Source organism: Orycteropus afer, unplaced genomic scaffold (assembly GCF_000298275.1).
Source record: "Orycteropus afer afer isolate SDZICR_OR568_19922 unplaced genomic scaffold, OryAfe1.0 scaffold00233, whole genome shotgun sequence".
Classification (NCBI taxonomy): Eukaryota; Metazoa; Chordata; class Mammalia; order Tubulidentata; family Orycteropodidae; genus Orycteropus; species Orycteropus afer.
The window spans coordinates 1,803,421-1,818,744 of NW_006921820.1; the positions used below are offsets into that span (position 1 = coordinate 1,803,421).

Consider the following 15,324-nt stretch of genomic DNA (forward strand, 5'->3'; position numbering starts at 1 on the left):
GACTAGAGAGTCACATGGGAAGTGGCATACAGTAGGTGCTCAGTAAATGCTTGTGGAAAGAAGGCTGGGAAAGGGCTGGTGCTTTTAAACCCTGGATAGGTCCAGGCCTAAGCTAGAGGGGCCTTCTTCCCCCAGACCTAAGGTGGTAGATTCTGTGATGCTTACCCTGGGCCTTGGGACCCCACAGTGGGTCTAAAGCCACATCTCTTGGATCAATGCTGCTGCCACAGACCAGGCTACTGACTTAGGAGGGTCCTCTGGAAATCCCCTGAGCCTCCCTCTTCTGGTACCCCTCAGCTCTGCCCCATGGAGGGCCCTTCAGTAGCCCCATCCCCCACAGTGAGATAATAATGACTATAATGAGAACAGTCACCCACACGTGTGCACAGCGCTTTACAGGTTACAAAGTTTCACATACATCATCTCATCAATTCCTCACAACAGCCCTGTGAGGTAGGCAGGGCAGGGAGTCATGTTCCCATTTGTACAGATGTGAAAACTGAGGCCCAGAGAGGGCCAGTGACCTGCTTGAGGCCACTCAGCGTGTCAGCAGCAGGGCTGGGACTGGAGGACAGGCTTTGGTCCTGCCTCCAGCCCCTGGCCCTCTCCACAGACTGTGCTGTCCTCCAGGAGGACCCCAGTACCTATCCAGTCTCAGCCACACCGGACTCAGGCTCCTGCCCTGGCAACAGTGCTGCCCGGCAGCCCACAGCCCAGCTCCCACCCCATTGGGCAGCCCCATCCCTCCACCTACTCCCTACAAACAGCCAGCCCAGAGCTGGGCCTTGACCCAACACCCACCCTGTTTCTGTGGCTGCCCTGGCAGGCTGGGTGGGCAGGTAGGGCCAGAACCTCCATTCCTGTTTTCCTGAGTGGTCCCTCCCCACAGGGGAAGAGAAGAGAAAGGAGGAAAAGGGGAGGAAGAGAAAAACAAGAAACTGAGTTGGAAGAAGGCCCTGGAGCAATCAGGACATCAAAAGTTTGCATTCCGACTACCTATAGGAAATAGTTTTTTTTTCTCTCTTTTTATTATTTCAAGTTTTCATAAAAATCCATAATTATTGAAACCCAAGTTACAGAGGAAGTTTGTAACTTTTTTTTTAATTGAATTATTGACTGTGCCGCTTGTCGGTTCGTCAGCCTCTGACTCCAGTCTGTCAGCGTGTGCCCCTGTGAGGTGGGGTCCCAAGGCCTAGACTTCTGAGGTCCTAGTAGAAAGAGGGCAGGTGGTGAGGGCTGGCGGGGAGCAGCAAGGATAGGGGTGGGAGGCAGGAAAAGAGTGTGTGTGTGGGGGGAGCATGGATGAGGTGGGAAGGACTGGGGAACGAGCGGGCAGCGGCCAGGCCCCTTCCCCTGCCTGGCACGCCCGGGGGTCCCTGCCCCCCGCCCCGTCCTCATATCATCTTCATGTTGAACTTGCGGGGCGCGTCGGCGGAGCTGATGCCCACGTCTGACTTGCGGGGCACGTACTCAATTTCGATGTTGTGCTTCGTGTTGCCCTTGCCCCGGCTCCAGAGAAACAGCAGCACCAAGCAGAAAAGCACAACCCCCAGGAAAGAGATGAAGCCCATGGTGGTGGCGATGATGAGGGTCTTGATGTCAAAAGGGAAAGGCACGGTGGCGCGGGTGCTGTTGGCCTCTCCCTCGCCCGGCTGGTTGGAGATGAAGGCGAAGGTCTTATTGGGCTGATGGGGCCAGTCGGGCGAGTAGCTGCGCACATGCAGGTGGGCAGGCATGGAGTCGTTGCCGCCTGCATTGGCTGCTATGCACAGGTACGTGCCGTTGTCCTGTACCTGGGCGTAGCGCACCTCCAGAGTGCCATCGGGGAAGACCGTGAGCCGCCCGTTGCTCTTGGCCGAGACCAGGTGCTTGCGTGGTGAGAGCCAGAGGATGGCGGGCGGCGGGTCACCATCTGCCCGGCACACAAACTGCACTGTGTGACCCTCATCCACAAACACCTGCTGGGCCTTGCGGTCCCGGATGCGGGCTCGGCGGCAGGTAAAGTAGTTAGGTAGGAGTACATCAGGGAAGTCCTTGAACTCCTTGCCCTGGACGAACTCAGGTGTGGCGCATGTGGGCTGCTGTCGGTTGAAGTTGAGCCGCCAGCGGCGCCTGAATACCCACAGGAGACGGCAGTCACAGGCCAGTGGATTGGAGTCCAGGATGAGCGTCTCCAGGTTGCCCACTGAGTGGAAGGCTGACTCTTCCAGAGTGGTCAGCTGGTTGCCAGAGACATTGAGCACACGCAGGTAGTTGAGGCCACGGAAGGCATAGGGCTCCACTATGGCCAGCTGCCCACCCACCAGCTGGATCTCCTGCAGCCTTAGCAGCTCATGCAACATGGAGCCCTCAATGGTGCTGATGGGGTTGTAGGAGAGGTTGAGGAAGCGGAGATAGACCAGGTGGCGCACGGCCAGGTAGGGCACGGTGGTCAGATTGCAATGTGTGATGGACAAGGACGTCAGGTTGAGGCCATAGAGGCAGTTGGGGGTCATGGTGTCCAAGTAGGGCCAGTGAGAGATCTCCAAGATCTTGAGGCGGTACAACCTCTTGAAGGAGTAATCCCGGATGGCATTGATGTTGAGGTGCCGGAGTCTCAGGACAATGAGACCGTGCAGATGGGACAGTGCCTCGGTGGGAATGGAGGTCAGGTTGCATTTCTCTAGTGTCAGCTGCTCCAGGCTGTTGAGGCCACTGAAGGCGCGATGGGAGATGTAGACTAGGTCGTTGTCGCCGACCTCCAGCGACTTGAGGTTGTACAGGTCCTGGAACATGTAGTCCAGCAGGATGACGATCTTGTTCTCGCTGATGTCCAGCTTGGTCAGGTTACTGAGGCCAGTGAAGACACCCAGAGGGATGAGCTTCAGGCGATTGCTGCGGAGACCCAGTGTCCGGAGGTTGAAGAGGTTGTTGAAGGCGCCTGGCTCCACAGCACTCACAATGTTCTCGTTGAGCTCCAGCTCCTCCAGGTGTGGGAAGCTGGCAAACTCGTCCTGATTGAGTGTCTTAATGCGATTCTTGCCCAGGTCCAGCAGGCGAGTCTCGGTGGGGATGCCCTCGGGCACCGCCATGAAGCGCTTGCGATGGCAGAGCACAGCACGGTCCTGGGCGGAGCACTCACAGCGGGGAGGGCAGCCTGTGGCCGAGCCTGACAGCACCGAGCCCAGCACCAGCAGGAGGATGGGCTGCCAGCAGGCCAGAAGGGGGCTGGGCATGCTCCTTGCGCCCCCCGCCAGCATCCTCTCGCTCACCTGCAGCCAGAAGCAAGCACAGGACAGAGGTTCGGTTAGAGGGCAGTGTTTGGTTGGACCCAACCCTGAGGCATCTGTGCCCTATGCCCTGCTATTCCATCAGGATGACTCTGGCACAGATGGGGAGGTAGGGGTCCAGATATACCACCTGCCTGGGACCCCACAGCAAGGTATAGATGTCCAGGCCAAAGGGCCTTCCGTACCTCATGCTGCTTCCTCCTTGCTCCTTACCCTGCCCAACCTACCTGAAGGACCCTTCCAGCATCCCTGTGGATAGGGTGGAGGTGGTGGGAGAGGGGAGAGTGTCACCCCAGAGGGGCCTGGTGTGGGTGCCACAGGCACACCTGCCTCCTTTACATATGGGCACTGTGTCTCCAGGAACACATCCCTCCCTAAGCCTCAGCTTCCCCAGTGCTCAGCCAGGATAAAGCCAGATCTGCTGAGCTGTCCTAGGGGCTCCTGGAGGGATTCAAAGGGGCTCAAAGGCTGAGGTCCTTAGGAATAGTCTCAGAGATGAGTATTTCTACCTCCTAGCAGTCCAGAAGGGGCTCTTGAGGCTGCTAGGGGCCCATAAAGTCCTGAGATTCCCCAGTCTCAGATGCCATGGCTCCCTCCCTACCAATACTGCTGCTGAGCCCCTAGAACCAAGAGTCCTGGTCAGCCAGCAAACCCAAAAGACCCCCAGTGGTATCTGGCATTATTCACAAATTTGCTCCTTGATACAGTTCTTAGATCAGTGGTGAGCACCTCTATCCTGCACCTGCAAATCCCAGCTGGCCTCCCTGTGGAATCTCTCTTACTCTTCCCTTTCTCTGGGTCCCAATGGTAATCCCAGCTCAGGAGCTCAGGATCCTGACAAGAGTTTTTCCAAACTCCTGGCCTTAGCTCCTGCAGTGCTGGCCTCCTGGAATGGCCCTCCCCTGCCTGCTGAAATCCCAGCTTCAAGGCCAAACTGAATATTCACTGTGCCAAGAAACTTTTTCTGACCCCTAATAGGAAATGTGTTCAACTTTCAAAAAACCCCTAACTTTCATCTCTCTGCCTCTCAGAGTTCCAATCACCTTCCTCATAGTATCAGGGTTCTGTGAGGCTGCTAGGCTGAGGGAGGAGCTGGCCAGGCTCCCATGGCCCTGGACAGCATGAGTGATGCTGAGGGTGGTGTTGACACTGCGGCACCAGGAGTGAGGCTGGTGAAAGCTGGGCCCTGCAGAACATGCAGAACTTGGGTAGTGTTGACAAGGAAGATGAGCTCAGGGAGGGGGACCATGCTTGAGGATAGGCTGGAAGGTGGAGTAAGCTGGCTCCCCATCACTCTCTCCCATCTCTTATTTAGAGGCCACTTGTTCTCACTTGTGCCCCAAATTACCTCCCATTTCCCCTTCCCTCCTCTATCCCTGTGTCCCTCTCTGTGCTGTATTCTGCATAAAAACTGGTCCCCAGCATGCAGGGTAGATAGAGACTGGGAAAGTTGGTCCCAACACTGTAGGAGCTGCAGCCTCAAACCTCCAGGGAGGTAGACCAGATGGTCTCGGGGGGGCTAAGTTGCAACCCTGCTCCTTTGTTCTTACTTCTGCTACTCTGGGGTTTTGCTGCTGTGTCTACTCATGGACCTGTGGCGGGGCTCACTGCAGGAAAGGGAGACCCAGGTGGAAGAGTCTCATTTCTCCCTCTCAGCTCAGGCCTTTTTCCCACCCTGCCATCCCTTTCCTGAGCCACACAAGTTGAATCCACACTTCAACCCTTAAGGCAACTGAGGCTCTTAGAGAGTGTGGCCACCAAAGGTCACTCAGACAATCAATATAAAACCAAACTCACTGCTGTTGAGTCGGACTCATAGCGACCCCTCCTTGGGTTTCCAAGGCAGTATCACTATGGAAGAAGACTGCCCAATCTTCCTTCCGAGGAGTGGCTGGTGGGTTTGAACTGCCAGACTTCTGGTTAGCAGTCAAGTGCCTAAGGCACTACACCACCAGAGCTCCCAAACAATCAATAGAGGGGGCCAACTGGGACCAGAACCCTGTCAGACTCCAAAGCCACATACTTTACAATGTTCTGCCTGTCTTCCAAGACTGACAGATGCTCCCTGTTTGTTGATCGACTAAGTGACTGAATAACCAGAGTGGGCTCTGGGTATCACTGACCTGTTAAGGAATCTGCAAGGTTTTCTTATCCTCTAGGGCTGCTTTGTCCCCCTCCCTCCACCCCATGCCCAGTCACTCTCATTCTCTCTCCAGCCTCCTCTATGGCTTTGCCTCCCCTACCCCACCCCCACCAGGCCATTTTCCACAGTCACACATGCTCCAGTGACCCACCAGAAAAGCAAACATCCTGACAGGCAATCAATAAGTAATTCGGCCAGCAGCTGGGGTTGGCACGAGTGTGAAGCTGGGGACCTCAAGAAGTAAATAAGACTTTTAGCGCTGAGCTTGGGGATGGGCTAGTGGGTGCTGGCAGGATGAGGTGGGGGAGCAAGGGCACAGGGCACCTTGAGATGGTTGTAAGCTCCTCAAACGGACACTAATCTGGCATTCGAAGCCACGACCATCTGGCTTCAACCTATCCGTTTGCCTCTTTTCCCACCACTTCCCCCAGCAAAGCCACCTGATATTCCTACCTTGCCCTGCCCGTTCCAGCCTCTAAGCCATAGCTCATGCAATTCTCTCCTTTTGCAGAACTGTCCCAGCCTCCTGCCCTGGCAGCCATGTGGCCTTCCATCCCAAAGGCTGCCTCCTTCATGAAGCCATCCCTGACCTTCTGAATCAGAAATCATCTTTTGTCTATAACACTAAGCCACTTTATTCTTATTAATAGTAATCTTATGTAGTTCATATACAGGACACCTCATTTCCAAAAGGTAAAATTATGCCACAGATGATAAAAAGATAAATCTAAAGAAGGGAAGCCAGGCAGGAAAGAATGCCACAAAGTCTTGCATAATAACTAAAGATGAGAGCTTCCTAGTGACCTAAGTAAAGAGGGAAACATGATCCAAAGTCTTAGCACTTGATTTCTCTCATGTAATGTGTGTTTAATTCTGGGTCATATGTGCATCTGTCTTACCTGCTAGACAGTGAGGTCCCTGAGGGCGGAAGGCATGTCTGCAGCTTCAGCCCAAAGCATGGCATAGAATGAATGTTCTTTGAAAGGAAGCATGTATGTAGATTGTGCAGGGGTTGCAGCCCCTCTAATGGGGTTGACCCTGGGGCAGGCCCACTGAGCAATGGGAGACCTGGGGAATTCAAACACATTGATGGAACAGCTGGTCAGCCTTGCCCTGCACAACACAACCCCCAGGGCTAATAGTCCCAGAAGGCAATTGGCTGTGCTTCATAGGACCAGGATAGCTCCAGGATGGCACATCCTCTGATATGGCTCATGCCTCAGCCTTCACATGTAGTTGCCCTGAATGGGGGGGTGGGGGACTGAGGCCCAGAGAGCCTAAAGGGCCTGCCCAAGCACCTAGTGTCCTGTCTAATACCTCCACCAGGACTGTCATCTAGGAACGCTGGAGAGGTGTGTCTGAATGGGTAATGTGCCATTCCTACCATCCCGGCACCATTCATCCTACTGGTTACTCCTATAGTTACCAAGAACAGGTGTTTTATGCATTTTAATCAGTGTTTTATTTTGGATCCTTGCCCTGTGAAGGGCTTCCTACAAGGGCAAGACTTTAAAAATTGAAACAATAAATACCAAAGAAATAAATATTAAAGGCAGGCAGGTGGGCAGGCAATAGCGAGCCACATCTGGAACATGACATACAGGCCCCACCCACAACAGCCTGGGTCCTCCCCAACCCCAAAGCAGCAGGGGGAAGCTGGACCATCAGACCCGCCACTACAAAAGGCAAGACCTGGGCTCTAAGCTGCCTCCACAGTGAGGAGGCATAGGCTGCCTGCCAGCATGCACCCCCACCTCCTCCAACTCATGTCCCAGGGCGGATGTGGCCTGGCTCAGGCATCACTCCCTGACACTGGCCACATGTAGTTTTTGACCCCCAGGCCACTGTGTGACTTCAGGCAAATGCCTGCCATCTCTGGCCTATTCTGCCTTGTGCAGTGAGGAGCTAGGAGCTCTGGTGGTGTAGTGCCTAAGGCATTTGACTGCTAACCAGAAGGCTGGTGGTTCAAACCCATCAGCCACTTCTTGGATGGAAGGTTGGGCAATCTACTTCCATAGAGATACTGCCTTGGAAACCCAGGAGGGGTCGCTATGAGTCGGGACCGACTTGATGGCAGTGAGTTTGGTTTGGTCAGTGAGGGGCTGGATTCCAGAGTCCCATAGGGAGCCAACAACAGAAACCCAACTTTCGCCAGCTATAAAGTCATCATCTTCAAACTTGGTTAGAGGATGAAGGGAGTAGGGGGCTCAGACCCCAAACTGCCATTCTACTGGTGCTGGAAGGATCTGAGGCGGCCCCATGCTGGGCTGCCTCCCCAAGGGTTTATAGGGGAGGATGACTGGTGGAGACAGAAGGGGCAGGGGACTGGTGGGATGTCTGATAAGGCCCCTGGGGCAGAGGCTGTCTCTTCCACACAGCCAGTCAGACACCCCCTTTAGAAAAAAGATGGGACTAACATTTGCAGAGCACCTGCAGCAGGCTGGGCTTTGGGCTTTATACACAGCCTTTAGAACGTTCACACCAGCATTCAAAAGAGATATTACCTTCCATTTTACAGATAAGAAAAATGGAAGTTCCCAAAAGAGAATTCACTTGCCCTAGGCACAGAGCTAGGAGGCAACAGAACTCTGTTCTTCCTGGCTGGGTAGCCTGCCCAGAGAGCTGCCTGGCATAAAGGGGAGCTTCTCTTAGACCCTTGTAGGAGAATCCAGGGGAAGGGCTGGCATGCCAGGACTATGCTAAGGAAAGGCCCTCAGGGCTGAGAGAAGACACTAGCCCTCAGATAGCTAGCTGCATCCAGGCGTCTTGTCCCCGAAACCTGGCAAAAGCCTTTCTCCAACTGCCAGAAAATGGGATGTTGAACACAATGAATATTTTCAGTGTTCTTCTACCCTATCTTTTGCCTGCGCCTGCTGCTATGCTAGACTCACACCTAATTTGGGGCCGCTGCAGCACAGGATGGGAGGTTTAGTTATTTTAGGTTTACAGTATCAATATTTCATGATGCTCCCACTCATTGTTCCTTGGGGATCTCAAGAATCCCTGGCACACACAGCATGTAATCCCTGGCTTGGAGGCACACACCTTGATGGCTGGAGTCAGGACCCTCTGGATGCCAGGGCCTCTGGGTTCTTGATCTGCTTCCATAGCCTGGGTGTGTGACCCAGGACACCTGTGCTGAACCCAATGTCCTCACAGGGAAATGAGGTGGGTGTGCACAGCCTCATCTTACCCTGACACCCTATATTCTTAAGACTGAGTCTGCAGCAAGAGGAGTGTGGGGGGTGGGAGACATAGGAAGGGTGGCTGGAATGTTTCAGACAGGATAGCATGTCTGCACAGTGTCCTCCCACCTCCACTGCCAAGAAGTGACTGCAAGAGCAGGAGAAGGAGAAAGGTGGCAGAAACAGAGAGCCAGAGATGCACAGAGAGAAACAGGACAGGCATGGCAGGTGAAATGGGAGAGAAAAGGAGAAGAGAGAGAGGCAGAGAGAACAGAGGAGGTGGAGGCAGGAGAGAGGGGGTGCATGCGTCTGGGTGTGAGTGAGTACAAAGGAGTCATGAGAAAACAGCGTAGTTGTCCCTATGGACTCAACTACCACTGCGCTCCTTCTCCCTGGGAGAGCCTGGGGCCTAGTAGCACTTCCAGTCCTTACCACGATCCCATGGATAGGTTTTACTACTTCTACTTCCACGTGAGGAGGCTGAGATTCAGAAAAGCACAAGGACTGGCACCTGGTCACCGAAGAACAGAGGCAGGAAAAGATCTGGATTCCCTGACACTGGCCTGGTCCTATTGCTGCCTTGCTAAGGCCCCTTCTATGCCTTCAGCTCCAGGGCATGCAGTTGCTGGATGCATTTCATGGGACAGTAAAAAGTGTGTTAGCTGGAAGTATACTGGCTCAGGCAGTTGGCCACATGGTTGGAGTGGGGTGAGGCCTGCCTAGAAAACACATTCATGGTCACCCCAGCTGGGTCCGTTCTCCCATAGCAGTGAGAGACCACCCTCCACTCCATGCCTGGACCTTCTTCAACAGGCCTTCAGCACCCATCTCAAGGGGCTCTTCTCCCAAGTGCTTTTCTAGAGCTCCCAGGAAGGAGGGATCCTTCCCCTATGGGTCAGGATCTTAGGCGACCCTCAGCCTAACATTGCCTGTGTGTCTGTCTCCCTCCCTCCCCCTTCTCTGCCCCCCAGATTGAAATCCCTCAGCATAGAGCTGTGTCTGATTTAGTTCAGCATTCTCAGGTCTAAACCAGGCCTTGGGAAACCAACCCCTAGGCTAGGGCCAGGCTGAGAGGGACACAAGAGGCTGATGTGTGTGTGTGTGTGTGTGAGGGGGCACCTGAATGATCCTTGACCTCAGTCACACAAAGCTTCAGGTGTGTCTCCAGTCGCCTGAGACCTCACCTGTCTTCAAAGGGGCAGAGAGAGCCCCTCAAATAATCTGGCTGTGACAGCTCACAAGGATACTAGGGGCAGGACTCACACTATTCTGATCTCTGAATCCTAGGCTACAATCTTGATAAAGGCTTCATGGAACTGGAAGAGGAAACACAGATTACTTTTTCACAAGCCAAGTGAAGGGCAGAGACGGGTGTTTTGGACTGAGGGAAGGGCACCAGCGAAGGTGTGGAGGTTGGAGATGACTTGCACCCTGGTCAATTTGAGAGCACCCAGGGACTACTAATTGCTTCTCTTCTGCCCTAAATCCTGACCCAAGTCCCTGGACTCCTTTTAAAGACACTCCTTTCTGACTTTCCAGGGCTAATCCCTGTTGGGGTGTGAATGGCTGATAATGGCTTAAGGTATGAACTGCTAATGGGAGGATTTAGGCACTGGCAAGGTTGAGAGCTCTGGGGGTGGGGGGGTGGGTGGGTAGGAGTTGCTTCCTGGCACTTAGGCAGGGGTGTGGGTAGGCAGGGACCCTGAGGGGAGGGGTCCAGTGCCCAGGCTGAGCTTTTGGCAGGAGAAATCTAGAATGACTATGTGGCAGGTAGCCAGGCAGCATCTGTCTGTCTCGTCCTGGGCTGGTCTATCAGCCTTTGCTTGCCCTCCCTCTCCCTCCTCCTCCTCCTCCTCCTTCAACTGCCCCCCAACTGGGAGAGAAAAATCAACCTGGAAGAAAATTGAGGTCATGTCCTTTGTCGTGCATAGTTCTTTATTTTCCTCCTGCTCCTGGTTCTGGGCCCCTGGGTATGTGTGAGTGTATGAGCTCTGGCTCCAAGTGTGTGGCCTGTATGGGTATACCCATCCTCCAGCCACTCCCCAAGCCTCCTGCTACTCCCTGGCCTTCCTGGCCCAGAGCCACCAGCCCCATCTCTTAGGCCCATTTGAAAACCACTCTCTCAAAGGGATTCACATGACCTTTCAACCACAGAAGGGGGACTAGAGGGTGTTGAATGGGTGCCTGCCTGTTAAGAAAGGTGAAGCCCTACCAGGCACCTTTTGCTGCCCCTGAGCGTTTGGGACTCTCCATGTGGCCTGGACAAGCATCTGCCCACTGGCCCTCACTTGAAGGCGGAACGCTCCTGCCTACCCCACCACCCATCCCATCAGAGCATGGCTGATCTTGGGAGCTGCTATTTGTGGGATAAATTATGAATTTTAATTGTCAAAGCATCTTAGTGTTTTAAGGATTCTATATATAGGCTCTCCCTCTAAGAGTGGCTGGCTTGGTGGGAAGGAGCAGGCATGGGGCAGGGCCTGGAGGAGGTGACTTCTGGGTGAGCAGAGGGCACTAGGCCCAGAGGCCCAGTCAGGCTCCAGCCAGTGTACCCTTGTCCCATTGTGTGACCTTGGGTAAGTCCTGGGCCCCTCTAGATTGTTTTGAGGTGAAAGGACAGCTAGGGAGTTTAGAGAAGGCCTGAAGAGGCTGGAGGGAGCCACTGGTTCTGGGACATTTCCTGGTGGGTGGGGCCCCACTTGGACTGGGGCTGCTCCCGGATACAGAGAGGTAGGTAGCTGCCCATGTCGGCTGACCTGAGAGGCCCAAGAAAAACCCAGGTCCTGCACTCACATGTCTCCCTTCCCATCTCTCCCTAGATATTTTTATTATTATTATTATTTTTAATTTCAAAGCCTTTTTTATTTCTGCTGTACCTTTTTATTTGTGTGTGTGTGTGTGTGTGTGTGTGTGATTTGGGTGAAAATTTAGAGCAAATTCACTTTCCATACAGCAGTTCACATACACTTTGTCTCATGACATTGACCACACTTTACCAAAATGTAACAGCTCCCCTCCCACTTCCTCCTCATAGTTACCTCTTCCCTGTGTCCATCCTTCCATGTACTCCTGCCCCCTGAGCTATCTTCCTGTGCATAAGCAGCCCTTCTTTCTCCCATGATTGTTCTCTCCAAGGAGTATAACTACCTCAGGTAAATTTCAACTCATATGCCTGTCTTTTGTTTGGCTACAAGCCACAGGTGTCTCCCTAGGTCTTAAATGCCAACCAGGCTCTCAGGGGAGAGAACGACTCTGGCCCCATCCCCTATCCAGGCCAATGGCCCCTTGGCAGGTGCCTGGCAAACACCTCTGCATTTTTCCCACTCAGTGAGGAGCTTCCTTAACCCCTAAGCCCCTATTGTCTTCCTGAGGCCCCCAGGGGAGCCCTTCCCAGCTCCCCCAGCCCTCAGTGCTTCTCTGCCTTGAGAACAGCTCAGACTGGCCACCCTCAGGCTTCAGAGGCCTAGAAACCAGCCAACCCCACTCTGGGAGGGTGGAATTGGAGAGGGGACTGGTCACAGCCTCACAGACCTGGGGCAGGGAAGATGGAGAATATAGGGGAGTGGTGGAATCAGCATGGGATTTGAAGACCAGAGACCTAGTAAACATGATGATTAGAAAAACCCTTATAGAGGTTTTTGGTGCACCAGGCACCATTCTAAGTACTTTACATATGATAATTCATTTAGTCCCACAATCATCTATTCAGGTAGGTACTATCATTAGCCCCATTTTAAAGATGAGAAAAATAGAAACACAAAGAGTTTATGTAACTGGCCATAACACAGCTAGCATGATTTAAATAGTTTGGTTCCAAAGTCTATGCTCTTTAGTCATGTCTTTACAGTTTCTTATAAAAAAAACAACCAAATAAACAACCAATATATTAACCTAGCAGTCATTATGTGCCATGTACAAATCTGTTTAATCTTTTAATCCACAACAACCTTGTGACCAAAAAAACCAAACCCACTGCCATTGAGTCGGTTCTGACACATAGGGATCCTATAGGACAGGGTAGAACTGCCCCATAAGGTCTCCAAGACTGTAAATCTTTATGGAAGCAGACTGCCTCATCTTTCTCCCAAGGAGTGGCTGATAGGTTCAAACCTCTGACCTTTTGGTTAACAGCTGAATGCTTTAACCATTGTACCACCGGCGCGCCTTACAACCCTGTGAGGCAGGTATTACTATCTCATTTTACAAATCAGAAAACTGAGGCAACTTGCCCAAAGTCACATAGAGAGAGGTGAAGCAGCTGACCAAAGTCACACAGCAGTAAGTGGCAGAGCTGGCATCAGACACAACTCAGCTGGGATTAGACCCCAAGTAATCTTGACCTTCTATGCATACTGTAGTCTATGAGTCAGGTTCAAGGCATGTTCTTAGCCAAGTGGCTTTACATCTATGAGATGTAAACAGAAAAGAGGCTGACAGACTTCATGCTGTCCTCACAGGGCTGTGTCAAGAAAGCCCAAGAGGGGGAAAAAGAAGATACTTCTATCAAGCACACACACTAAGTGCTTTGCAATGGGGAGGCCAGCAACCCTCACTGTATACCTTATAAGAGAGATATCATTAACCCCACTTTACTGATGAGGAAACTGAGGCTCTGGGCCATTAGTTCATCTGCCCAAGATCACTGATTTTGTTTGACTTCAGCGGCATGAGCACTTTAGAGACCATCACACAGGTGGGGAAACTGAGGCCCAAGAGCATCAGGGACTTGTCCAAGCACCCAGAGCACCTCAGGTCTAGGGCCCAGGAAGAACCCTAACCTCTCAATTACAGCTACCTTCTCTCCCCAACATCATGTAAGGGTCACATGGACATCTGACTCATGTTGGGGCTGGGTCAGGGATGGGTGAAGGTTTGGCTTATTTCTACCTCAAAAAGGGGAAAATATGTAAAAACAACTCCCCAATACATCACAAACAAGCAAGTTATTTATAACACAGACAGACAAACTACAAATAAAAACACTTGTCCTTCTCCTGGCACTAACTGTTTAAACCCTTCTCTGCTCGACTGAATCTTGGCCAACTGCTTGCCATAGCCCCCTTTTCCAGCTTGGTAAACTGAACTCAACTCAGTAGCAGGGAGGAGATGATCCCCTCTGGTCAGACACATACAGATGCTGTGCTTAGCTCAGGCATAATGAATGTCATCACTCATGGTCCTGTTCATAAGCCCAAATGTGGTTGCACGGGAGGCAGGCAGTGACACCTCTGCAAATTTTTAACGGGGATCCCAAGGTAGAGGGTGCAAAAGTTCCAGTTCAGGCCCAGAGGGTGGAGCCAAAAGACCCAGTTCAGCTCAGAAATGAGAATCAGATGGAAGATCATATAGCTCGAGATGGAAAATCAGCCTTGAGACAGTGAATGAGCAGCCTGTCATGAGAGGTATGTAAACAGAAGTCATGGAACAGGGACATGGCAGAAAGATTCCTCTGCGGGGATCTCTTCCTCAGCAGCCCCTCTCAGTTCTCATATGCCCCCATCTTGCACCCAAATGAAAAGACTTGAGGATGGCCAGTTCCCCAGCTGCATCTGGAGCCCTGCCCTGGGCCAGACGGAGGAAGCAGTGCTGGCCAGGCCCCCACCCCCTTCTGGAGCTTCGAACAGGCTCTCTGCAGAGGAAAGCAGAGGAGGTGGCAGAGAGAGATTAATTCCTTCAAGTGGGAAAAAATAGAAAAACACACACACACCACACACACTAATAACATGTAATAAGAGGTTGGAGACGAGGAACAATGCCCTGGTAATGCCGCCCTGGTGGCAATCAATTTGGGTGTCACATAAAATAGGCATAATTATTCCATGAGCCCCGGCACTCATTGCTAACTAGCTCCAGGGGCCCAGGCCTGGGTGGAGAAGGCAATGTGGAATCAACACGTGGTGCACTAGCCTGGCGGAGGGAGCAGGCTCCAAATTAGCCTGCCAGCACCTGGTTTCTCAGTCCCTCTGGTCAGGCAAGAGGCTGGGGGAGGGGCTTCACTGGAGTGGGGAGTTCCAGATTCCAAGGAACCTCCTTGCTCAGCTACCCATCACTCACTCAAACACACATTTGCTTCATCTGGTGCTCATTCCCCGAGTCACCAAACTCTTACTAAGGACTTACCAATGCTAGGCCCCATGCCAGGTACCAGGGTGTAGAGACGGAGTTTTCAGGGGGCTGTGCAGAAATGGGACATTAAAATAATGTAGCAAGGCTCCGTCCACCTCCCAAGCTAGGACCACCCCTTTCTACCCTTGAGGGTGAATACAGAGTCAGGAAGTTTCCTGGAATTTGCTTTAAAGGTACAGGGACTGAAACTTTCCTTGTTCTTCCTTCATTCTCACTTCCTTGGGGCATCCTCCTTGACAGCAGCTTGTTCAGACAGCATCCCCACAACTGGGGAAACTGAGGTAGGGTGGTGCGGTGTAGTAAATTACTTAGTGTGGCTTTTCTACCCATAAGTCTTTGTAAACTCCAAGGTGGGAATTGCTATTAGCAACTGAGGAGCTCCTGATTGCTAAAGTCGCTACCTGGAGTATTTCTGTTGGGAGCGGCACAAAACAATGTTCTGGGAGGTTCCCGCTCTCTCTCAGATGCTTAGAGTTCTGATGCTATGATTTGCTAGTTTGACCACCCTGCCGGGCTCAAAAGGAGGCCTCCTAGAGGCAGAACTCTCTCTGACTGCTGGTTGAGGAAGACGTGCTGCCGAAAGAGACATGCGCTCCTGAAC

General features: G+C 52.5%; 1 protein-coding gene across 1 annotated transcript; it reads right to left on the reverse strand.

Moving 5' to 3' along the window:
• Positions 1–1,394: 1,394 nt before the first annotated feature.
• Positions 1,395–3,251, reverse strand: LINGO1 (leucine rich repeat and Ig domain containing 1). The gene has a single exon (XM_007948934.2). It carries the CDS (start codon positions 3,237–3,239, stop codon positions 1,395–1,397), a length of 1,845 nt encoding a protein of 614 aa, XP_007947125.2. The 5' UTR covers positions 3,240–3,251.
• Positions 3,252–15,324: the final 12,073 nt, after the last annotated feature.